The 25,403-nt window shown below is 45.2% G+C and overlaps 1 protein-coding gene across 5 annotated transcripts; it reads left to right on the top strand.

Annotated features, from left to right (window-relative positions):
• Positions 1–245: 245 nt before the first annotated feature.
• dip2bb (disco-interacting protein 2 homolog Bb) lies at positions 246–25,245 on the top strand. Of its 5 annotated transcripts, none has more exons than XM_029827022.1 (40): positions 246–771; positions 9,671–9,742; positions 10,058–10,210; positions 12,655–12,780; positions 12,861–13,202; positions 13,296–13,442; positions 13,619–13,624; positions 14,019–14,138; positions 14,380–14,577; positions 14,671–14,762; positions 14,832–14,942; positions 15,025–15,148; positions 15,251–15,360; positions 15,467–15,569; positions 15,651–15,715; positions 15,825–15,918; positions 15,984–16,103; positions 16,192–16,306; positions 16,564–16,703; positions 16,906–17,042; positions 17,139–17,219; positions 17,303–17,430; positions 17,648–17,762; positions 17,877–18,078; positions 18,195–18,307; positions 18,755–18,778; positions 19,182–19,262; positions 19,343–19,466; positions 19,548–19,669; positions 19,735–19,846; positions 19,948–20,057; positions 20,314–20,444; positions 20,515–20,683; positions 20,966–21,136; positions 21,208–21,269; positions 21,404–21,461; positions 21,577–21,651; positions 21,754–21,928; positions 22,009–22,132; positions 22,560–25,245. In XM_029827022.1, exons 1-40 carry the CDS (start codon positions 687–689, stop codon positions 22,810–22,812), a joined length of 4,890 nt encoding a protein of 1,629 aa, XP_029682882.1. In that variant the 5' UTR covers positions 246–686; the 3' UTR covers positions 22,813–25,245. The 5 variants fall into 5 exon arrangements, with proteins under 5 accessions (XP_029682882.1, XP_029682881.1, XP_029682885.1 ...); XM_029827021.1 differs by having other exon boundaries at positions 13,619–13,636; XM_029827025.1 differs by lacking the exon at positions 18,755–18,778 and having other exon boundaries at positions 13,619–13,636.
• Positions 25,246–25,403: the final 158 nt, after the last annotated feature.

Below are 25,403 nucleotides of genomic sequence, written 5' to 3'. Positions count from 1 at the left end.
ATTTAAATCTGGAGCCAAATCTTTAATAATAGCAACAATAGTAAATACCAAAATGCCCATTTCCGCTCGCCTTGACCGGAAATGGTATCTTCATAAATAAAAACTAGATGGTGGGAAAGATGTGTTAAGATTAAGAGAATGGACATTCCATTTCTGACAATTGACTCATTAATTTGCTCTAAAATTGATGCTGTTTCATTCACCCCAGTGAAAGGGAACGTCGAAGAACCGCGTAAGTATTTACAAATAGTGAGCTAAATTCCGGTCGGAAACATGGTCACGCAAGGTCCGTTCCAACAACTTACTAACCACTATTCAGTTACGAAGAATGTTTGAACATTCCGACCGATTTCTTATCACTCTTCCCAGGCGTTGGGGTTTATCAGGCGAGGACAAAGTGTTGAGTTTAGTGTGAAACAGCAGAGGGAGCCCGGAGTCAGACAGCGGCGGCCGCCATCCTGTCACGGCAGCAACCGTCAGCCTGGGTCACGTGACGGACGGGCTCCTCCGGCGAGTTCTCCTCCCGTCCCTTCAGTCATGGCGGTGTCGGGGAGTCACGAAGATGGAGTAAACACCGCCACCGCTGATGCAGCGCCCTGATTCGGTGCGGAAAGCTTCATGCTGAGCTGTCGCCGCTGTCATCGGAGAAAAACGCAAACATTCCGCAGGCTGCTGCGCTCCCAACGATGGCGGACCGCGGCGTCGATCTGTCGGCTCTGCCTAAAGAGGTCAGGGACCAGCTGGCAGAGTTGGATCTGGAGCTGTCCGAAGGTAAGCTTTGGTGGGGGTTAATGGTTTTGAGCTGCGATGCCGATGGATGCCAGCCTAGTTAAGTGTGTTTTGAGCGTGTTTACGTCAAATCGCTCGCAGACTCGCCGCTGTGCTGCAGTGGACCCGGGCACGTATGCGCGAAAATATAAAATATTACGGACATTTTTCAGCCCTTTCCATCGCATCGAGCCATCGTGCATTGGTTCATTTAGTTTTCATAGATTGCCACAAGTCCTGTGAGTGTAGTCCTTGATTTATATTCTTGGGAATCTGTAGTGTGGGCGTCAGTTTTCACTGTCACCCATCGCTCATCACCAAAGCCATAAAAACATGTACACATTTGTAGTGGAAAATGGGTCAAGTTTAATTTCCCAGAGGCTGTGCGTGCGTGCGTGCGTGCGTGCACCATCGTCAGACATCAGTGGGCGCTAAATGATGCTGCTGCTCTCGCTTGCATCAAACAAACAACGCACATCCTGCATATGTGCTGTTTGTTTAATGCGAGTGACTGTGGGAATGGAGGATATGGTGCTGGCTGTTATGCAAGTCTCCTCCTCACACAAGTGAATCACAGTGCAGCAGAAGCATGATTGGTGCTGAGCAGCTCTCAGGTGCCCCGGGGGTGGATGAGTAATGTTTTATTACAAATGCATTATGGCCATGGAGCAGTGTGCGGATGTAAGGATCATTAATGACAAATGTGTTGCACTTGCACAGCAGACTAGACACACAGAGACACCTGAAACCGCCCTGCCCAGGTGAAACTCAACACCAGGTATAGTTCAACAGGGAAAAAAGCACTTATTTGCTCTCCACAAGTTAGTTTGTGGATCAAGAAAGGAAGAGTGTTTAATCAGTTAATGAGTGCACACAATGTTGGCTAGCTAGCTAACATGGATGTGCTATCAGAAACAATTATACTAATTGTTCAACTTTTTAACTCTGTATGTGTGTTGTTGAAATGGGTTTCTCCTTGTTCGTGAAAAGGCAGCAAATCTGACAGGACATCAAGATTGAATCACTAATTAATTGGGCTTCTGACTCATTGAAATCATTGCTCATCTCTTTCGTAACAAACCAAACAAAATGAAAGATCGGCCAGCCGTTGTGTAACCACCCAATCAGTCCAAATGTCATCCTCGTAGCTATATTCCTTCAAACGGCCATTTACTACCCTCAGAAAATCACTGTCAGTCCATTAAAAGCCTCACGTGGTGTCAACGGCAGCCACCCCCACAATGAAGACGCAGCATCGGGAGCAAATCTGTGAGGTTTATCTTTGTGCCGGAGGACACACCAACATGGAGAAGACCAGAAAGTGGACCACTGAACGCTTAATCACTGCTCTTACCAGTTTAATCACCTGATGGATACGGCATTTAGCGCAGTTGGAAAGTGGTTGATGGAAAATAACCAGGCACTCTTGTACAAATAGGCAACAGAATATATAGATACAGTCCAACCTGCTGTCTGCTTCATTCCACGTCCAAAATACTTGTTTTAAGTGACATTTCTTTAAAAGAAAGGATTACCTGGTAATCAGAGCTAATCATTTTGATCCTTTCATGATTTTCATATCCTTTTTAAGTGCACGACTAAGTGGGTAATACTATCCATCTCTATTGCAAATGAAGTAACGTGATGTCAACGTCTGCTGTTAAAGATCTAGAGTTTCTGCTCTGCAACAGCTTGACAACGGTGGATGCCTTTTGAGACAAAACCTTAGTCTGCGAGTCCCTTCAGAGTCACTTCTGATGGCTTTTAACGCGACTTATTGACAGTGATGCCATCAGAGGGAGCAGCTCTCCAGGAACCATGGTTCTTGTGCTTGATAAAGAGGCCTGGCTCGGTCCAAATGTCCTGCTCCTGTACCTGTTGACACCGGGGTTCCAGAACACTGTCAGGACTGCAACTGGCTGCGTAGTAAACACTTTCAAAGATATTGTTTCCAGGACAACAGTTATTTCCATTGATATTCTGATTAGTGTGACTTATCCAACAGACAGAAGCGTTGCGTCAGCATATTTCCCCCCTCTCTGTATTCCAGTAACGTTGTCTGTGTGTGAGAGCGAGAGAGAGAGAGAGAGTGGGACGCTACCTCCGGTAACCCCCATGAGTGTAAGGACACAAAGAAAGCTATTGAAGGGATAAAAGTGTTGGTGATTGAGCCAGGCTGGAATTTAGAGCACTGAACCACAACAGTCTAAGCTGTTCAACTTGCATGTGTGTGTGTGTCTACGTGTGTGCGTGTGTGGGTGTGTGTGTGTGTGTGTGGTATAGCAAGGCTTCACAGTGACCAGAAAGGAATTGCTTTGTGTAGGCGTTGCTCACACACGTGGATGAGCTGTGTGTGTGGCAACAGTCTGTGTGTCAGGGATTCAATTCAAATTTCTGCAGCATTTATGGGATCAATAACAGGAAATTTGCGTTTTATTGGTTATAAAGTCATGGAAAATGTACACAAAGAAGGAGGCTGACCGTGCTGGCTCACAGGCAGAGCCATAAAAGGTCATTCAGACGGGTTCAGTGGATGTGACAGGAGCAAAGTTTATGAATCGTAAGAAAACATACCTTGTTACGGCTGTATTACATCATCGGCTGTGCAGAGCTTATCAGCTCCCCACATTTAATGAGCCCAACCTGGAGTCACAGACAACCAATCAGCTTCTGTTAGTGCCTCTGAGCCCCCTGCCAACCAACTGCTAACTCATTACTGATGCTTTAGTTGAACGGCTGCCTCTTCTCACTCGCTTTTAATCAAGCTTTGCATTTATTTGGTTTTGAATAGCTTGCACCTTTTTTTGCCATGCTGTTCATTTAAGTTTCTTGTCAGTTTTTTTTGTTTGTTTGTTTGTTTTTTAGAACTATATGACTTAAAAGTGAAACGTTGTAGTCGGTTAGCATCAGTCCAATAATTTGCCACTCATACTTTTTTCTGAATTTTGAGTTTTCAAAGCTATAGTAAGTAATAATAACTATGCTAACAATAACCTGAAGAAAACAAGACCAACCGCGGGAAAATTCTATGTTTTAGCAACAACTACCAATTAACATGGCTGTAAAACTATAAAAGACAGAGTAATTTGGATCTAACAGTGCTGCATGTTTGGATATTACATCATCTTTACCTTCATTTCCGCAAATTGAATGCGTTCCAATTAGCTATAATACAGTCTGAGAGCAGCTCACCACGAGAAGAAAAGACGTTAAATAATGCAAAACGTTAAATAATGCCAGTATTGATTGATGTGACAGTTCAAAATCACATCTGTCTGTTGTCACTCCTCTTCATCTGCGCGTCGTCGTGACGACCTTCGTACATTGTACTTCCTGAAGTTGTGTGTCTGCCATCAGCGCTGCAGACAAGAGACACGTTTTCATCTCAGCAGTCTGTTTCACACTAAGAACGAGAGGAATGAGAGATTATACGCGGCCGTCCGTCTCTATCAATCTAGGCCACGGAACATCAGGGGGGCAACGAGCCTGGTGCATTTAGCCTGGGAGTCTCATGGGCCTCCCACTACCTCGCACCACTACCACCAGTGTCTCCGTTCTGCTCTGATACGTTACCTTTGTAGTTGTTGTTGCATTATTTCAGGTTAATGGACAACGCTGATTCACTGATTTTATTATTAACTGCTGAGTGCTGTGATTTAGGAGACCATTAAAAGGTGGATTTGTTGGGCGCAGCGGGATTCTGGGGCTAAGAGCTGCATCAGTTTATTACTAGCTTGAGTGTTTCAGTTGATTTCTATGAAAAGTCTGAAGCCGTTATCCTTCCTCTCGCGCGTGGTTATTTCTGGTGAGCATGTGCCGCGTGCGACCTGGACAGGAAGGAGGCCTTTAAAATGTTTGGCAGCGTCACTAATGGGCTCCGCTCTTAAGTCCAGCCAGCACTCCAGGCTAAGCGCCCGGTTTTTACAGCACAAAAAATGGGATCCCCCTCTGACATCATGTCACAACAAAAGCCTTCCCTAATTTATGTTAATCAAGGGTTTTTTGGATCTAGCCTTGCCCGTGCGGCCATATCGACGCGTGCGTAAACACACAGGGGATGATGCGCTGAAGTCTTTTGTTCAAAAGCGGGTGAATAATTCAGAAGGGACCAGACACGCGCTCGGCTGGGTACCATTGAACTGGTCCACAGCGAACTCCGAGTGGGCTCTCATCCTCCTTGGGCTCTGAGTCAGCTCCATCTACCCCCATTCTGATCTATCCATTCTCCTACTTCTGCGGCTAAATGCAGCGTGACGGCGCTGGAGTGATACCAGCTAATGTGGCCCAGGTTATGGGATGTTCTCTGAATTATTAAAAGGGGCCCAAGTGGCTGCCTGCAGCACGTGCCTCTGATTTCACACCCCTGACCTTCCTCTTTGTTTACTTTCTACTTTGTTAAGAGGCCCAGTTCTCTTATGTTGGTATTCGCACTACGGGGCGGACATTGAGTAAGTGGAGGAGTGTTTTTGTGTAACTTTGTTTTATAATTTGACACACAGTACAAGTCAAACGTTTGGACACACCTTCTCTTCATGTACTTAACAAAAAAGTGTGAAATAACTTAAAACATGCCTTATACCCTAGTTTTTTCAAAGTAGCCTTGTCAGGGTTACGTAGTGGAATTTCTTGCCTTATTAATGGGACTGGAACCATCAGTAGTGTTGTGCAGAAGTCAGGTTGTTACACAGCCAACAGCCACATTGGACAACAGTTAGCATTCATATAATGGCAAGAACCAATTAGTTAAGTAAAAAGAAATGAGCGGCCATCATTACTTTAAGAAACAAAAGTCAGGCAGTCCTGAAAATTCATTAAGGGGGTGTGTTCAAACTTTTGGCCTGTACTTGTCCACAACCTTAGCCTTTTTTGACAGAAAGCTACAGCTCCAGGAGTTACATCACAAACCAGTCCAGTAGAAGGTTGCTTTACCTTTTTCACAGGGGAGAAGAAGAAGAAAGTCTGTGTTGTCATTTTGCCAATGTGATAACCTTTTGAGGTTCTCATGGTTCTAATTTTGATGGACCAAAAACAGTATTTTCACAGGAAGTTTCAGTCCATATGACAACAGCCGTCTGTATCATGATCTCCCATCTCACGTTCCCTCCTGGAGCACCCCAAGGGCCTGGTTGCTATGGACACAGCCCGTGTGGTGTGCCCACACCCCGCCGTCAACCCTGGCACGCTCCCTCCCGGTCTGTGAAATATCCAACGGCCCGTTTCAGATTAGGTCAGCCATATGTTGGATTGAAGGCTCCGTTAAGATGTAACAAGAAGAAACAGATGTTTGCTGTCACATCACGGGAATATGTTGGTGATATTCCAAGTCAGTCACGTCAAAATCAACTACACGTTTGTTGGAGACGGCCGGCATTTATAAGCAACATTGTGATTGTGTTGTGTTGCCATGGAATCGGAGGGCAAGATAGATAATAAGGGAATTCAGATGTGCTGCTGTGTGTGTGTGGAGGGGGGGTGTTTATGTGTTTTCCTGTACATGTTACATATTGACTACCGAAATATCAATTGAGGATTCAGTCTTGGTTTTAAGGTTGAGGTCAAATTTGGATCTAAGTAAAGGCCGGAGTCAGTGTCCGGGTTGGGGTGGAGTTGGGATGGCGAAGGTCAGGAGCTTTTGATTGTATCATGTCTATGAAAGTCCTCACAAAGTCAGAAGTACAAGAAAGTGTGTGTAGCGTAGTGTGTCAGGCGTGCTGGCCCCGCCCTCCTCTTCCTCTCATTCATCTGCTGTGCACAGAGGGAAGAGAAACAGGTTGTTAAAAGGGAGGTAGCGAGGCGCCGACTGACTCACCTTTTCGCCCACTCCTCTTCTCTCTGGCTCTCACCGTAACGTCTCCTGGCCCTCCGGGGCCCCACGTGCGTGCGTTATTGTCACCGCGCTCAGATCAGGGAGTGTTTCTGGTGAAACCCGATCCACTGTGTTACCTGAGTTGGTCACACCCGCTTTGCCCTCCGAGAGAGCGAATTACTAAAGGGACCCGCAGCTCCGAAACTCACATTTCATGTCTCTCTTTCAGCCTCTCCACTTGAGTACACGCGCAGGTCGTCCCTCTGTGAGCTATAATACATAATGAAAAATAAATAAGCGGTTAGCTTCTCCTGTACGCGATGATGAGGACAGAGAGCCACGTTTACTGTAGGAATCTTGTGTCTGAGCGCTCTGTTATGATTTTATTGACTTAACTGTGGAGCAAATTTGACTCCATTACCCCGTGTTTATTTGCAAGCGTGAATGACACGACGCGGTACTGTTTATTCTCTGTTGGTAAACAGGGGTTCCTCGCATGTCCCTCACGTTTGACCTAGAAAGCAATGGAACTGTTGAGCTTACAGTGCTGACGCTCACGCCAGCGCACAGTTTGACGCTATTTGTCAGAAGTCAGAAGAACTTCTTGACTCGACCCCAACGTAACATTTAAATAAGCATTTCCTTGTGACATGTCGCACTTCTGACGTCTTCTGTGAACTCTTGCTCCACTTGTGTCAACACGCGCCCGTTGGCTCCACCACTAAAGGTTCTTATCACTCATATTCATGCAAGTACACACATGCGTACACATGTCGTGTCATACATCTGTACATAACCTTTAGACACTATTTTAAAGTGAAATGATTTAGTGTATTTTGCCATCTTAGCAGCTAAAACCTCTCAGACACACCAATGATCACAATGTTAGGGCCAGATTAGCTAAACTGATCAGGTAATTGGTGACGTATCGTTGAAGAACTCTTTATCACCGGGTTTTCTATTCTACCAGGTAGGCAAAACTTTTACCTGGGTTCCCACTTTCCTTGGGAAAAGGAGTTGCCTGGTAGGACAGAAGAGCCGGCTGGATTTCAGCCTTCATGGATTGGGTTTGGACGTTCCTGCTTTAAACTCTGGGAAGTTTAGGTTTGAACTGCACTGTTGAGTGACCTGTAGAGGATGCCACGTGTTGTTGATGCGGGAGAGCGTCTCACCAGATGGAAGTTGACGTAATGTTTAAACGCGTTTGCGGCCGTTTTTTTCGAGCAGGTGCTGACATGTGTTTGGTAAATGTAAGTGAGAAAAATGCCCCAATGAGATGCAAGAGTGAAGAACTGAGAGGAAGAGAATGGAGGTCGGCGGCTAATTACTATTCAGACATAGCGCCTGTGGGGAGGCAGGAGCCTGGCTGTAATTCAGATAATCCAAACGAGCAAAGGCAAAAATGCACACAGTTTACGAGAGGTTTACGTGCATCTCTCGTGTCGTACAAACATAAGTTTCTACATCGCAAAGTGATGTTCGAATATTTACAATCCCACCGCTTTAAATGAGTTAAAAGCTTTACCTCACCGACTTTTCCCAGAGTTTGTTGACAAAATGTTTTTTTTTATCACAACCTCCACCATTGCGGCAGACTAGACCGGGTCACTCTGACTGGGGGGGGTTCATTAAAGAGGCCCTCTTCACCTCTGCTGGGATGTGCTCTGCCTGCTAAACGGACCCTTTGGGTCAGTTGTTTGTTAGAGCAGGCAGGAAACGAATTCTCACTCTGGCCTGAGAAATATGTACAAAACCTGGTCCGGAGTGCTCGAACCTCGCGCAATAACAACAAAAGATACCCTGTAAATATTTTAATAATCTAATAAAAAATTCACTGCATTTTCATTTCCGGTCTAAGATGGAGTCCACTGATGGAGGGCTCCCTTCTTTAAGACCATTCGCTCTTTACTGTGCGGCTCTGATGGCATAAAAACAGATGAATTTCAAATCATCCAGATGGGAGAGTGATTACTTTTTTCCCCATTTAATGCCATGTCGGCCCCCCTCCCCCATTACTGACTCCATCCTCCCCCTCCTCCCTCGATCTGTGTCTCTGTGCAGAGAAACTGCCTGTTCACATGAGCTAAAAATAAATCATGTGACTGAGGCCAACTGTACCGTTCATGCATTACTTATGGAAGCATTTGCTTTTACTTCCATTTTTCTGCAGGAAATAAGAGCCAGAGCCCCCCCCATGTTGGAGTGGGCTCCCAGGCATCCTCCTCCAAACAGGGCTCTTGATTCTGTCACATCAGCCGTTTGTTGTGGTGCTCTTTACTGGCGTGTATCTGTGTCGCTAATACATGTTAGCATACTTAGATGATGAGCTAATGGGAATATAAAAGAAAAAATATCCACAGTGATGATTAAGTGTCTTGGAGCAGAGGACCAGCGGCAATTTATTAGCAATTAAGGTTTGCCGCAGCTAGCCTAGCCTTTAAAATTAAAAGGAGAGCTTGTTTATTATGCAGACTTTATTTTTCTATCATGCCCAGATATCGCTCTAACCTCATGTCAAGTTCAAGTGGCTGAAAAAAGATCCCCATTACAGCCATGCTAAAGTCAGTGTTTATATTGGCAGAATATTGGATGAATCGTCCTGGTTTTGCTTCATGGTTGCCGGAGCGCTCAGTTAAACCATGTTTGTTGCGTAGCGTGAAGGAGGAGGATGCTGGGCCATTGTTATGAAGTGTGTCAACAGCACATCTGATTTGGTTGAACACTCATATCTGAAGATTACTCAGGACGCACTCATCCCATCATCACTGCTGCGTTGTACATTCATCTGCCACCTTCTATATCCTCCGCTCTAATCCCCCTCTTCTTTCTCTCGATGAATCATCCCAGTGCCTGCCCACACTTCCGCGTGTCTCCAAATTTAGCCTTGTTTTGATCTCGTCCCTGTGTTGTTGTTAAGTCATCGTTGGAGACACGTTCGTCCATGTCTCCCCAAAGACGTCCCCCCCTGTTGTTTCACCCAGGATGGATTAAAATATTCATTTCTGATGCTGATTCAATACAGATACGCTCGCTTTAAGCCCAATTTGTCTGCTTTTTCTTTCTGTAATTAAACGTCCCGCTGTTATTTTTGTACAGGAGACATTACGCAGAAGGGCTACGAGAAGAAAAGGACCAAACTTTTGGCTCCCTACATCATTCACACTCCAGGTAAAAATGACAAATTTGAATTAATAATCTCACTGAGTTTGTAAATGGATTGAGACATACATGTACTGCAGATTATCTGTATTTTACAGCTGTTTACACTGCTTTACTGCTCATTATTATTGAATAATGTTATTAATATTCAAGTAGGGAGGCTGGTTTTATGGCTGACCTGCCTTAACCTCTCTTCATAAGTGTATTTGTTTCTCTGCCCAGCAGTTTTTATTGAGGTGATTTTTCTTGACACCAGCACAGAGGATGTGTCCAACAAATCCTGCTCTTAACCAGAAACGTGTTTGCGTACTATGTGTGTGACAGTGGAGCCACCCCGACAGAATGATGTGCAACCTCCTGCCCCCAGTTCTTCATCCAGCCACGCACCCCCTGCCCCCAGCTCGTCCCGATACCGGGAGCGTCGCTCGCGCCGAACGCACCGTGGCGGTGGAACTAGGGACGACCGCTACAGATCAGGTCAGTGCAAACATGAAAGGCCCTCTGCTGTCAGAGGAGAAACACCAGATAGATGAAACATCTCTGATGCCCTAATCACTGTTTAACAATTCCTCCGATGCTCCGATTACCTTTTGGAGCCAACCCACTCTTAAATTCAGACACTGGATTGTTTCAAAGAGACTGATTAAAGAAGTGTGTGTGTGAATGTGAGTGTGAGTGTGTGTGTTCTTGTACTTACGACATACTAGGTACCAAGATCTGCAAGATCTTTTGAGTACCAAGATCTTTTGACTCGTCTGTACTGGTGCTCAAAAGTCTGTTTGAAGATTAAGACATGGTTTAAGGTTGAGGTTAGAATTTGGTTTAGGGTCAGGGGGGTTAGTTGGGATGGTTAAGGTTAGGGTAAGGAGCTGGGTAATGCATTGTGCCTATGAAAGTCCTCACAAAGATAGCAGTACAAGGATGTGTGTTGCTGTGGACTGAAACACTTCAGCGAAGGCTCCGTGCAGGGCGAGCCCCTCATTGAGGACCCCCAGTCTGTGACTGCGGAGTGATGTTACTGTCCAGCTATGTGTGAGGAGGCTGTGAAGAGAACAAGGAAGCGCAGATCTGAAAGGGAAATTACGACGCTCCTGAGGATAAAGCAGAAGAGCACAGTAGAGTAGAGGTCAAAGGGCACCCAACATGTGAGGAGGATTAACTCTTAAGGTGTCGACTGTATAACAATTGGTTGGTTTTTCCCATCTCGGATGCAACCCAGCTGGTATCTAAAGTCTGAACAATATGAAATCCGATAACGCCCCTCTGCATTCTGAAGGCAGAGGAGGAATCAGCCAAGAGAGTATTAGAAAAATTATAGTATTGAGAAAAGGAAGAGGACTCAATGTAACCAACCACATGCGCAGCAATGCAAGCTTGCTTCTAAAGAAAGGGTTAATTGTTCTGCGTGGAGAAAAGTCATGCAACATTGTTGGCTTTCTACATTCAAGTTGGGTTTTGATGGCATGAAGTGTTGAAAGAGATGGCCTGAAGGAGGAGAGCACAGAGCCAAGGACAAGGGGATGCTGGGATTGTTGCCACATAATGAGCGCGCTGTCCACTTTACACTTTGGAGTACATTTCAAGTATAGCAGAAGAGCTTTTTCCACGCTGTTTTTCAGAGGCGGAGGGAAATTACATGTCTTTAACCACCTTTACGTGAGCAGCAGATGTCAGATGTGCACAGTAGGTATGGAATTATGGATGCACCCTCTTAACTTTTTCTTTATTTCATATGGAGAAGTCTCATGTCAAAGACATTTATTTTTTCCCCCTCTGAAATATCCCATAGCCTTGTCCATTTCTGTGTCCTGCTGCAGCTGTGTCTCTGAGCTCTTCAGAGGCTTCTTTTGATCTCATGGATCTCGTTTTTGCTGTAAGGCCTTATTCCGACAGGTGTGTGCCTTTAAAATCAGGTGCAGTCCATTTAATTCAACACAGATGGACTCTGAAAAAGATCTCTGAACAAAAGAAGTGGCCGTCACCTACAGGAGTGTGACAGCAGCATCTGAATATTTAAGTTCATGTGGTATTTCAGTTTTTCTTATCAATTTGTGAAGTTGTTTTAAATTCTGAGGTCGTAGACTGATGAAGGGAACAAAGGCTCTTTTTATTTTGACATGTTGCTCCACCATAAGAAATAGTGAAAAACTCAAGAGGGTGTGAAAACTTTCCGTAACCACTATAAGGACCGAACACCCTCTGTGTTTTGGATATCATCTTGTTCATGTGGTGAACACAACGCTGCACGTCCCACCTGGAGACAGGCTTCATCATCAGCCTCCTCAGTCCTGCCAGTTTTAGAATGGAAAGACGTAACGCGACGCTTGTGTTCGGCAGAATGTCAGTTATGTAACTCTGGTTCCCTCCGCTGCTGTGTAATGAACCACTGATGCTTGATGATTTATTTAAATGTGTTGATGTTTGAAAGCAAATGATGTCCCCTCAGTTAAATCGCGGGCTTTGTCAGCAAGGGGGATTTTGCTGTAAATGTTTTGTGACGTAACCAGTGATTTCAGGCTCATGTGTGAGTCTCATCAGCACCTCGTTCTTTATGATCGTGCGCATTTGTGTGTAGGCAAGTGTGTCCGGGCTCTTTTTTTTTCCTCCTCCTCTCTTCTCTTTATCGTTTTCTGTGAGAAAACTGTCTATGTTTATCTTCTTAATGTTACTTTTTTATTTCAACCCTCTCACCGTTAATCTTTAATGTTTATGTTTATTGATATTATCATTCATAAAAAATTGACACGACTAGTTTGTTGAAATTTATGTTTTTTGCCAATATAGAACCATATCTAAGCCGTTCATTATTAGTGAATATTTCTCTTTGTAAAATTAAAAGATGCATATTGACATATGCATTTTTAAGGATCCTGTTTTTCATCTGATCCAACATATATTAAATTCTTTTTTTGTCATTGCAGACATTCATACCGAGGCGGTGCAAGCTGCCCTGGCCAAACACAAAGAGGAGAAGATGGCCCTCCCCATGCCTACAAAGCGTCGCTCCACTTATGTGCCATCCCCAATTGAAACCCGCACGCCTCCAGGCAGGAAACGTGCAAGGAGCATCCAAAAAGTTGTTCAGAAAACAAGAGGTTAAGCCGTGTCTCTGCTCTTTTTTGCTCAGACTCTTCGTCAGGTTCTGAAGATGAGTCCTCGACACCCAGGCAGTCGTCGGTGATTGCTCCGCCTCCTGCCAACGCAAACCTTCAGAGCCCGGATGCTTGGGTCAACCGCACTTGTCAGGGCTCGTCCACTTCCTCCTCTGCCTCTTCTACGATGTCACACGGAGAAGCCAAGCCTCAACCTCAACCTCAGCCTCAGCCTCAGCCTCAGTACAAGCCACAGTACCAGCCCCTGTATCAGCCTCAGTACCAACCTCAGCACCAACAGCACCAACGTCAGTATCAGCACCACGAGCAGCCTCAAACTGCAGTAGTGACCAACATGTTGTCTCAAAGTCACATCGGTGAGGCGACCCACTATGGTCTTTTGTCTGACATTTTCTGGTGCGTCATCATTGATTCATTTTAAAGTTCCTCCTCCTTTACCTCTTCTACAGCCCGCTCAGAGAACAGAACCCCTCCTCCAGATGTGACTGCGGTGGCTACCGTTTCCAGAGGGCCGAGGGTGGACTTGCCCTCCAATGCCGTGGTACGAGGAATGAGCCGCGGCCAGAGTCGCTCCAGCATGATGGAGACCGCAGACGGTAACGACCACGCCGGCCTCGCTCGCTTTGTGTGTCTCTGTGGGAGCATCTGCCGGGCTCATCTGACAATCTCTGTTCAAAAATCACATTCCAAAATATAATTAATCAGAACTTTACTGCTTTCTTTTCTTCTTGATCTTTTCCTACCGTCACATGTTTATTTGACTGGCTGATAGGAAGAGGTAATATCCCGAGTAAGGACACTCTTTAATGTATAATGTCCTCCATGTCTGCTGTTTCACCCTTTCTCTCCCTCATGTTTGTAAATTCTAAAAAAAAAAACGCAATTAGACAAATCTTCACACCCAGAATGACTCCTCAATCCTCCCAACAAAAACGACCCCAGTTCTCTCTCACTGTGCTCTCCTCGTCTTGTTGCCACCTATGTGTGCTCCTCTTCAGCTCCAAAATGCATTATGAGCGATCAGACCTTGAAACCCCCCCCCCCAAAAGAGTCTCATGTGTTCTGGAATGAAGAGCAGCAGACTCTGAGATGGTAAAAAGTAATGCGTGATGCCGGGAGGCTGTGCCCAGGCCACCATCACGGTGCGTGACTGGATACACGTCTCTCTCCAGGAGTTCCCGTGAGCAGCAGAGTGTCCACCAAGATCCAGCAGCTGCTCAACACCCTGAAGAGGCCCAAGAGACCCCCACTCAGCGAGTTCTTCACCGACGACTCAGAGGAGATCGTAGAGGGTACACCACCTCACAAAACAAGCATATATGATATATACTTCACCGTAGAATCTACGGCGTAGATGGACGCAAGCTATTACGCAACATGTAACACTAGTTAACACTAACACACATGCATTAAATACGAGTAGAACATCTGCTATCAAAGTTGCTTGATTCTTCAGAAAAGTGAACCCTTGAATGATCTGTTTGTTTGTTTATGTTCACAATGTGACCAAAATGGTTCTGTTGTCTTTCACAGTTCCTCAGGCAGATCCCAACACTCCAAAACCAGAGGGGCGCCAGATCATACCAGTTAAAGGAGAGCCTTTGGGCGTGGTCAGTAACTGGCCCCCAGCTCTGCAGGCAGCGTTGGCCCGCTGGGGGGCCACTCAGGGGAAGAGCCCCGCCCTTACAGCTCTTGACATCACCGGGAGACCTCTGTACACGCTGACTTACGGTAACACGCAAAGGCTTCTCATACGCAGATCAAATGGAAGAAGATTTTTCATCTGGCATTAAAAAGAACACAACCCGATCTCCTCCTTGTTAGGGAAACTGTGGAGTCGCAGCGTGAAGCTGGCATACACGCTCTTGAACAAGCTCGGCACCAAAAATGAACAAATCCTCAAACCTGGCGACCGGGTAAGAGCGGAATGACAAAAGATGACAGAGACAGCACGGCAGGTTTAACCTTCCGCAACATCTTTGTAGGTGGCCTTGGTGTATCCCAACAGCGACCCCGGGATGTTCTGGGTGGCCTTTTTTGGCTGTCTCCTGGCTGAAGTCATACCTGTTCCTATTGAAGTCCCGCTATCTCGCAAGGTGAGATAAACATCTGCATGAGCACAGGTATTGTATATTTGAACTGTTCAAGTTTAACTCTAAAAAAATTGTGTTTTTGTAGGATGCAGGTATCAGTCAGATGGGGTTTCTACTGGGCAGCTGTGGTGTTGGTCTAGCTCTGACCAGTGAGATCTGTCTAAAGGGTTTGCCCAAGACACCAACTGGAGAAATAATGCAGTTTAAAGGTCAGAAAGCTACTCATAATATTACTCAGACTCATCATGAGCTATTGCTGCTTAATGAAATTGAAAACTAAACAAGCAATAACTGCGGCCTTTCTATGGTAGGCTGGCCCCGTCTAAAATGGGTGGTGACAGACTCAAAATACCTGACCAAGCCTTCCAAAGACTGGCAGCCACACATCCCCACCGCCAACACTGACCCATCTTATATAGAAGTAAGAAAGCTTCCCACTGGTTAGTGGTTTTTGGCCACATTGACCACAAAAACTTTAATCTTTTTACAATAAAACCAGAACCTTGATGCTTTTCCTCTCTGTTCAGTACAAAGCTAATAAAGAAGGCACGGTGGTGGGTGTGGCCGTGTCCAAAGTGGCCATGTTGACCCACTGCCAAGCCTTGACCCAGGCCTGCAATTACTGTGAGGGTGAGTGAAGACTTACATCCTATCATATGACGATTTGTGTCATCCATTCCATCCGAAGTCACGTCTGTTCTTCCCATTTAGGGGAAACATTAGTGAATGTTCTGGACTTCAAGAAGGATATGGGTCTGTGGCACGGTGTTCTCACGGTAAGCCTCTGTGGAGGTATCGTGACCAAAAGAAACATTTGCACAGTTAAAAAAACAACAATGCTAAAACAATATAAAATACTGCAATTTTTTGTTTCTTTGTTTTCAGGCTGTAATGAACAGGATACATTCCATCAGTGTTCCTTATGCAGTAATGAAGGCTTGCCCTCTCTCTTGGGTCCAGAGAGTACACGTCCATAAAGGTGTGTTACGATACTCTCAGGCCTCGTCATGCCACTCCCAACTAAACCCTCTTATCACCATGCAGCTCGGGTAGCTTTGGTGAAGTGTCGTGATTTACACTGGGCAATGATGGCTCGCCGGGAGCAGAGGGACACCAGCCTAGCTTCATTACGGATGCTGATCGTGGCCGACGGTGCTAATCCCTGTGAGTACTTCATAAAATCGAGCTTTGTTAGACTAGGGCTTATAAAGCAGCACGGAGGATGGGATTTCTGGAATGTTTTGTGTCCCAGGGTCGGTGTCCTCCTGTGATGCCTTCCTGAACGTGTTTCAATCTCACGGCCTGAAGCCTGAGGTCATCTGTCCCTGTGCCAGCTCCCCTGAAGCCATGACGGTGGCCATTCGCAGGTACGTTGCTCATTTAACTTGTTTTTAATCTGGTGAATTGAGCAATTTAGAAACAAAATTGAAAACAGCTCCATCGACCTCCCGTTTTTACACTTTATTTAGCTTCAGCATCTTCCCTCCAAAAAAGATGTGTTGTTTAATCGCTAGTTGTACAATTACATCATCAGATACTGCATTGAAATTAACATTGGCGAGACAATCAAGTGAGAAATCCGCTATGTTTGACCTGAAGTTTGATTCAACTGTCTCTTGTGTAGACCGGGAGTCCCCGGTGCCCCCCTCCCTGCTCGGGCCATTCTTTCCATGACTGGTTTGAGTCATGGTGTCATCAGAGTCAACACAGAGGACAAAAACTCAGCTCTAACTGTGCAAGATGTGGGGCACGTGATGCCTGGAGGTGAGACTAGGAAGGAAGGAGATGTTTTTTCTAACCTAACAACTGAAAAGACATTAAAAAATAAGTGCATTCTGCTCCTATCATGGGAACAGCAGGATTAAGAACTGTATCATCAAAAGTTAAAACCAGCTCCTGATTTTGAATGTCTCTGCACTAAAACCCTCGTCAAGCCATTTAACGGACAAATCTCTGATGTCCCCAGCTCTTATGTGCATTGTTAAGCCAGATGGGCCACCTCAGTTGTGTAAAACCGATGAGATTGGAGAGATAATAATAAACTCTCGTGCTGGAGGCAACATGTACTACGGCCTGCCTGGACTCACAAAAAACACCTTTGAGGTATGAGAGAAGAATTCTACCTATAACTTGCCCGTGTTTTTAGACCAAGACCTTTGATGTGTTTTGTTCTTCTCACGCTTGTCTCGTCGGGTTTAGGTGATTCCGGTAAACGCAAATGGCGTGCCCATAGGAGAGATTCCGTTTGTGCGGTCAGGACTCCTGGGGTTTGTCGGCCCAGTAAGTGGGGTGGTTGATTTGAAGCACAACATCTGTGGCCGTTTTAATTCGCTGAAAGTATAACGTGTCCCTGCTTCACCCAGGGCAGCCTGATCTTTGTAGTGGGAAAGATCGAAGGCCTGCTCCTGGTGAGCGGGCGCAGACACAACGCTGACGACCTGGTGGCCACTGCTCTTGCTGTTGAGCCAGTCAAGACCGTGTACCGTGGAAGGTATGTGACTGCCCCTGTGTGCAATGTTGTTTTAATGAAATGATCCGTTCTTATCATTAGCTCATCGATACTGACATCTGCTGGTAGAAGGAAGTACCGCAGATCCATAATAGCAGCAGCTGGAGCCGTGATGTTTCAGGATGCTGTAAAGTGCTGTGAGATAAAGGACACCTGAATCATTGATACACCTGTGTGTTTCTGTGTCTGCGTGCGTCAGGATCGCTGTATTTTCGGTCACTGTTTTCTATGACGAGAGGGTCGTTATTGTGGCAGAGCAGAGGCCAGATGCCAGTGAGGAAGACAGCTTCCAGTGGATGAGCAGGGTGCTTCAGGTACACCATTTCCAGTCTCATTCATCGAGTTTTCACTAAACTTGTGGAACAGTCATTTTGGATTTCTGATGATAAATCAACTTTATTTCATCACACTCTTTCCTTCCCCTGTAGGCTATCGACAGCATCCATCAAGTGGGCCTTTATTGTCTGGCTCTAGTTCCCGCCAACACCCTGCCAAAAACCCCTCTAGGTGGAATTCACATATCTGACACCAAGCACTACTTCTTAGATGGCAACCTGCACCCATGCAATATCCTGATGTGTCCTCACACGTGTGTCACCAACCTGCCCAAGCCCCGCCAGAAGCAGCCCGGTGTGTGGAGTAAAACAACAGTCTGATATTCATATAGAAATTCAGTCAAAATTTGCTGTTGTATTTGGATTTTGATTGAACAACCCAGTTATAGGAAACATTTCGTCCTCTTGCAGTCGGAGTTGGTCCAGCATCTGTCGTGTTGGGTAACCTGGTAGCAGGGAAGAGGATTGCCCAGGCCGCGGGAAGGGACCTGGGAATGATCGAAGACCAGGATCTGGTGCGAAAGGTAGACACAACACCATTAACTCTTTATTCATTACTTTCATAAAAGCTCTAACTCTGTATCTCATGCCTGTAGTTTTGCTGCACGTGACTAATTGCCAATTATTGACATCGGAAATCTAACAATTTTAAAAATCTGGACGTTCCTACGAGCTTGAGCTTCACTCTTTGTTTCATTACCTTCAGAAATGAAGTTAAAATTCACACGTAAGGGTCAAAACAACATTTTAATGCAGGATGTATGTTACTAAAATGGGGGGGGGGGGGACTGGCCACCTCAGTGCATATTGTGTTGAGTCTGAGGAACAGTTTCTGTAATTCTGTGGTTATAGATACATATTTCACTGTAAAGCGCAGACTGCAACAGTAAATTAGGTTTCTCACTGCCAACCCAGCCCAGTCTGATAGATGTAAAAGAAAATGTTCTCTCTCTCCGCTCCCATGGATGTAGCTCTGTATGTGGCCCACTGTGATGGTAAGAATGACAGCGCTGCTCTGCCGTCTCCCCCACATTTGTGTCCATGCTTGTCATGCTCTGACACATGTTGCATTGTGATTTAATAGCCAGTGGTTGTGTATAAATGAGGCACGAGTGGTTAAAAATGTGCATGTTTACCTGTGTGTTTATGTTATAAGACATACAGCTTCTGTGATGCCTTTTTGTTGCTGCACAACCGCCATCTAAAACATCACTGAATGTGTAAAAAACATAATTGTTTGCACATTGGTAAAGATATTTCCAGCAACCCATCTGCTGAAGATATTGTTTTGCTGTACGTGGGTGTATATAATTAAGTTTTCCCAGTACGGACCCCCTAGTTTGGGCTGATACACTTTATTAACTTACATACTTGAACGGGTTTGTGTTTTTATTACAGCATCAGTATTTGACTGAGGCTCTTCACTGGAGGGCACAGACAGACGCAGACCACGTCCTCTTTGTTCTTCTCAATGCCAAGGTTTGAAGCAGACCACAAAGTTCTCTTTTCTTTACGATTGCGAGCTGTGTCCGGCCAAACGTCTTATCACTGTCCTACAGGGGGCAGCAGTGAGCACAGCGACCTGCGTGCAGCTACACAAGCGTGCGGAGAAGATTGCAGCTGCGCTCACAGAGAAAGGCAGCATCAACACTGGAGAGAATGTGGTGCTGCTCTATCCTCCCAGTGAGTCCTGCTACTGTTTTCCAGTGTGTATTTGAATTTTGGATATTTTCACTTAGCCTGTGTCTACCATCTCCTTCGCAGGCATTGATTTGATCGCCGCCTTCTACGGCTGTCTCTACGCTGGATGCGTTCCTGTAAACGTCAGACCTCCACACCCTCAGAACCTTGCGGCCACCCTGCCCACTGTCCGCATGATAATCGATGTATGCCTCTCTACTCTTGTGCACGCACACGAGCAGTATTTTGCACTGACAGATTTTTTTTTCAGGTCAGTAAAGCCGCGTGCATCCTAACAACTCAACACCTCACAAGGATTCTGCGCTCCAAAGAGGCCGCCGCTTCTGTAAATATTAAAACATGGCCGACAATCATTGACACCGGTATGATTAATTTGTTTAAGAACCAGAGATATGAAATCACATTTTGCTTTGTCATTATTGGTTTGTGGTCCACATAAAACACTCTCTGCTCTGGTTGACAGATGACCTTCCTCGCCGCCGGCCTCCACAGATCTACAAGCCGCCCACGGCTGAGATGATTGCTTATCTGGACTTCAGCGTGTCCACCACAGGCATGCTCACTGGAGTAAAGGTGAGACTAGATGATAACCTATCAAATTACTGCCCTGGTTGCTCCCTACTGTAAGTCTTGCACTGTTCTTCCTTTTCTCCATTTTTGCCGTTAAAATGACACAAGTTCTGCTTACAACCTGTTTCAGCTGCTCCAGGATCCATTTGTCACAGGTTTATAGACATTAAATACCTCCCAGCTGCTCTGTTCTGTGAGGAGGCTGGCAGAAGGATACCACTAAAATGTCAGATTTCATTGCAAGTTCGCTCTGTTGCAGATTTCACATGCAGCCGTCAGTGCACTGTGCCGCTCCATAAAGCTGCAGTGTGAACTGTACTCCTCTCGCCAAATTGCCATCTGCCTGGACCCGTACTGCGGTCTGGGATTTGTCCTGTGGTGCCTCGCAAGGTCCGTTGAATTATCCCATCGGTACCTAACACCAGTCATGTCTCTCGCCTTCATGTGTGTTGTCCTTTAGTGTTTACTCAGGTCATCAGTCCATCCTGATTCCTCCCTTTGAGTTGGAGAGCTGCCTGTCGCTGTGGCTGAGCACGCTCAGCCAGTACCGCATCAGAGACACCTTCTGTTCCTACTCAGTCATGGAGCTCTGCACTAAAGGACTGGGAACTCAGACCGAGTTACTGAAGGCAAGGAGAGCATAGTGAATATCTGCTGTCTTTGAGAGTTCTGTGAGCAGTCAGGAGTGTCTCAGCCAGAAAAACTCAAATACTAGATGTCTTTGAATGCCAACAATCTTCCCACACGCGTACCATAGAAGCAGACTTTGGGGAACCAGGGTGGATGATTGATTAGAAGCACAGGCTGACTAATTAAAAATAAGTACCTGAGGAAACTCCGTGTTTACTGCGGCGTGACTGACAGCAGAATATTTCTGTGGTTGTTAATCATGTGGCGTGCCCGTGTTTCAGGCCCGCGGAGTGAACCTGTCGTGTGTTCGGAGCTGCGTGGTGATAGCAGAGGAGCGGCCTCGCCTGGCCCTCACACATTCCTTCTCTAAGCTGTTTAAGGATGTGGGGCTTTCCTCCAGAGCTGTCAGCACTGCTTTTGGTTCCAGGGTGAACCTGGCCGTCTGTCTGCAGGTATGACACATCAACACGCTGGGATCTGAACCAGTGGAGCCACTAGGTACCCATTCTCTTGTCTGTTTCAGGGAACAACAGGTCCTGACCCCTGCACGGTCTATGTGGACATGAAGTCCCTCCGCCATGACAGGCACGGAAATGTGGATATATTGTAGACATACTGTTCAAATCATCGCTGGAGATGTCCAAAGAAACAATAGAATAGTTTGAGTCTAGAAATTTCATTATGAGAGTTATAAAATAATCTCATCTGTCTTTTTATAGAGTGAGGCTGGTGGAGCGGGGAGCACCACAGAGTCTTCCTCTAATGGAGTCTGGCAAGGTGAGGCGCACTACATATTCACCATCTTTACATAAGACAACAAATTGCTTTTGGAATTCAGGAAGTTACATCACCACGCGCGAGAATTTCCAAGGTGGTTCTTTTCTGTCAACAGATTCTCCCTGGTGTTAGAGTGATAATTGTGAATCCAGAAACTCGAGGACCTTTGGGTGACTCTCACCTTGGAGAGGTAGGAAGCCATGATTGAGTTGTGCTACTCTGACGATAAGTCAAAGTTCAATCCTTGATCCCCCTGAATGCAGTTGTAAGACAAGGTGGGCTTTATTTTCAGATCTGGGTCAACAGTCCTCACAATGCCAGTGGTTACTACACCATCTATGGAGAGGAGAGTCTTCAGGCCAACCACTTTAACACCAAGCTCAGCTTTGGAGACCCCCTGACCTTATGGGCCAGGACGGGATATCTGGGATTTGTTAAAAGGACTGAGCTGCTGGATGCCAGTGGGGGTAAATAAAAAGAGAAATCTGGTATTTTTATACTGTAGCTTATTAAGAATTTAAACAAAAAATAATAATTCTACACTCAGATCGCCACGACGCCCTGTTTGTGGTGGGCTCACTGGATGAGACCTTGGAGCTCAGAGGCCTGCGCTATCACCCGACTGACATTGAAACGTCCGTGTCCCGGGCTCACCGCAGTATCGCTGAGAGGTGAGAATGATGCCTGGCAGAAGAGATCCTGTTTTCTGAGGGGAAAAGGAAAAATCTTTCTGCCTAAGTGGTTTAAAATGACACTCCAATCATTAAAAGAAATAGGATAAGGATAAAAGACTTTATTGATCCCACATCGGGGAAATTGCACGTTACAGCGGTAGCCCGTGGTGTACAATACAGAAAAGTACTAAAAAAAAGACTTTTATATTATGTACAGGAGGAGTGTCGGACAGTGTGAAGAAAGAAAATAAGGTGCAAATGAAATGTGGTATTTCTGAGACAGTTTGTGCGTCTCTCAGTTGATTCTCCCAGGATTCCCCAGTTTAGAGTCAGGGCTAGATTTTTATTTGATTACCTTGTCTACTTTAGTCCCAAAAAAGTGTTACATTGCGGGGTCTTATTTCGACTGTCTTTGCGGTTGCAGCGCTGTGTTCACGTGGACAAACCTGCTGGTAGTGGTGTCAGAGCTCTGTGGGTCTGAGCAGGATGCCCTGGATCTGGTCCCTCTGATAACCAACGTGGTCCTGGAGGAACATCACCTCATTGTGGGTGTGGTCGTAATCGTTGACCCCGGGGTCATACCCATCAACTCTAGGGGTGAGAAGCAGCGCATGCACCTCCGTGATTCATTCCTGGCGGACCAGCTCGATCCCATCTATGTGGCGTACAACATGTGAGCCATCCGGTTAGATTCCGTCCACATGCCGGCGTGCAGTAACGACAACGGATCCGCTCACGCTGCCACCCAGTCCTCTATCACCAGCATATCCTGGTCGCTGCATGCCTGTGGTTGGCCCTGCCATGAGTTGTGCACTGTGTTTTATACGTGAGGATTTTGAGCAGGAAAAAAAATGCATCCGCTGCACCAGTTTTGCGGTGAGAGAGCGGAACCACTTCTGAAACGAGCTCCATTAACTTCCGCGTGGATCGGGAAATCTTTCCACCTCCACTGACTCCAAATTCAGCAGCAGCAAATTGCACTTTCAGACCCATAACATAATCGATGCATGTGCTCACTATGGTCTACTGAGACGGAGGGCAGAAGAAAGCCACTCACAGTCGCCACACACACAGACATCCCCATTGTTGTTATTTAGAGAACTTATCGTCCTGTAAAAAAATGAAGCCAAATACATTTTTGCAACTCTCCTGCCCTTATGTATTTCCTGCCTTATAAAAGTTTAGCCAAACATTCCTGTTTTAAATCTAAATTAATCTGTTATTAATCATTATTGATTTAGTTTGAACCCTGACAGCTATCCAAAGGGATAAGAATAAAAAAGGAACTAGGCCATATTCTGTACTGTACCTATAAGGGCCTGATGTATTTTAGATACTGTATGTTACTGTATAGATATTTTTATATGTATAAATGTATAGACAGTGGGTCTCCGTTTGTGGTTTGGGGTCAGTTAACCAAGCTGGGGGGGATGATCAAAGTAGCATATAAAATCCTGTAAATAAGATTTTAGCAACTGAGGGTACTGAAGAATAACTTCAGATCTTTGTTTATCCTAAGAGATACAACAATGAAATTTTTATTATAACGATAAGGCATTATTTAGCCTCTGGTTCAGGAGAATATGAGAACTTTTTAGCGATATTTGAGGAGTTACGGTACTCAGAGGGCTATCGCTCTTCATGTCAGGAACCTTTACTTTTGGTCCATCAAACAAAAATAAAGAAAGAGAAAGCTAAATCAACCAGGTTATTTGTAAAAACAACAATGTTGAGGCGATCAAAAACCCATCTGCGTCATCAATCAACCCCCACCCTCTCAGTTTTACAGTGTAAGAGCATGCATTAGCTTCTATTATTCTCTCTGCACTAAAAGAGTGTGTTTTTAACTGTGTTTATTGTTGTGAAGAATTCCAACAAGATCACTGTTGATGCCGTAAGCCTGTAGCCATCATGTATCGGGATTCTTTTCTGTGTTTAGTCACTGGATGTATAAGCACTCCTGATGCATATGCGAAGCTGAGCCACAGCCGAAACATCTTGGACTTGGCAAGTAGAAAAGCAAGGGTGCAAAAACGTCACACTGAGGTGTATTTGCAAAATGTATTTGGTTTCCTGATGTCTCGTGCACTCTTCGTACCCATAACTTGTTTTTGTGCTGAATCGCACTGTTTCAGTGCTGAATCCCCAACATGTAAATACTTTTTTAGATGTTTTTTTTTTTTTTTTCTTGAAAATGTCCCATTACCAACACAAACACTCAAAATAAGTGAGATATATATAATCGTTTTAAGATGGACAGGAATAGAATCCATTGAATTACTGCACTTTGCACCGCAGTGAACGTATTTCATCCCCACTTTGTGTCACATCGTGTGTAAGAATCGATAGAATGGCTGAAATTTGGGTTTCGCCAAATTGAGGTCCACCCTGGGGGTGAAAAAAGCACTTCTTTTTAGCTTTAACGATGCATCTCTGCAGCGGAATGTTTGCACGGGTCAGCCAAACACAGCTTGAGGAAGCTTTGCAGGCAAGAGTGAGGAGGTGTACGTTACGATCCAGTAAACGTATGGAACTTTCAATTCAGGGAACCGAGCTCCAACACAGGGATGGGCCGCGTGGTCCCTTGGTGCAATCTGTAAACAACACCCACGAAATGTAGATGCTTCTCAAAATGAATCTTAATAAGAGAAGATGCCTGAGCGGAATCAGTCAGTAGAAGGAAGAGTTGGTGATGTTCGGCGTCCATTTATCTGCTTTTCTGGGAAGTTTATGAAGGCTTCCTTCAATTTCAACTACACACTATGCAATCCCGGCGAAAATGCAATTTCATTTTAAAGCTTGCAGTCTGGTTAAAAATGGGCAGCGCTTAAACACTTTTATAACAAAGGACTAAATTTTAATGCACTCTTCTGAGTTCTCTTGATATTTTGTGTCTGCACTCTGTATGTTGTACATGAATTATTTGGTGATTTCTAAACTGACCCGCAGGGATGTCAGCTACTGATTACTCTATAATATTTTGACACATGTAGTTAAGAAGTCAAGGTGGTATACCTTTTCCCCATTCTTTGTTTATATTTTGGTTTGTTGTATTTTGTTTTATACTTTATGTAATAGTAAAACATAATAAAGAAAAGCATTTAACCATTGCCAGGAGTTTATGATTTGTTCATTAAGACACAGCTTCCACATACCACAAAGAATATTGAAGACTGAATTTGTGTTTCTTGTGTAGCCAGTTAACATTTGGAGCCAGTTACAGCATGATCGCTTACAAATGTTTGGAGGAAATCTGTCAGCATGTTCC

Source organism: Takifugu rubripes, chromosome 19, assembly GCF_901000725.2.
Source record: "Takifugu rubripes chromosome 19, fTakRub1.2, whole genome shotgun sequence".
Taxonomy (NCBI): Eukaryota; Metazoa; Chordata; class Actinopteri; order Tetraodontiformes; family Tetraodontidae; genus Takifugu; species Takifugu rubripes.
The sequence above is the reverse complement of the archived record's forward strand: the minus strand, read 5'-3'. Positions and strand labels throughout refer to the sequence as shown.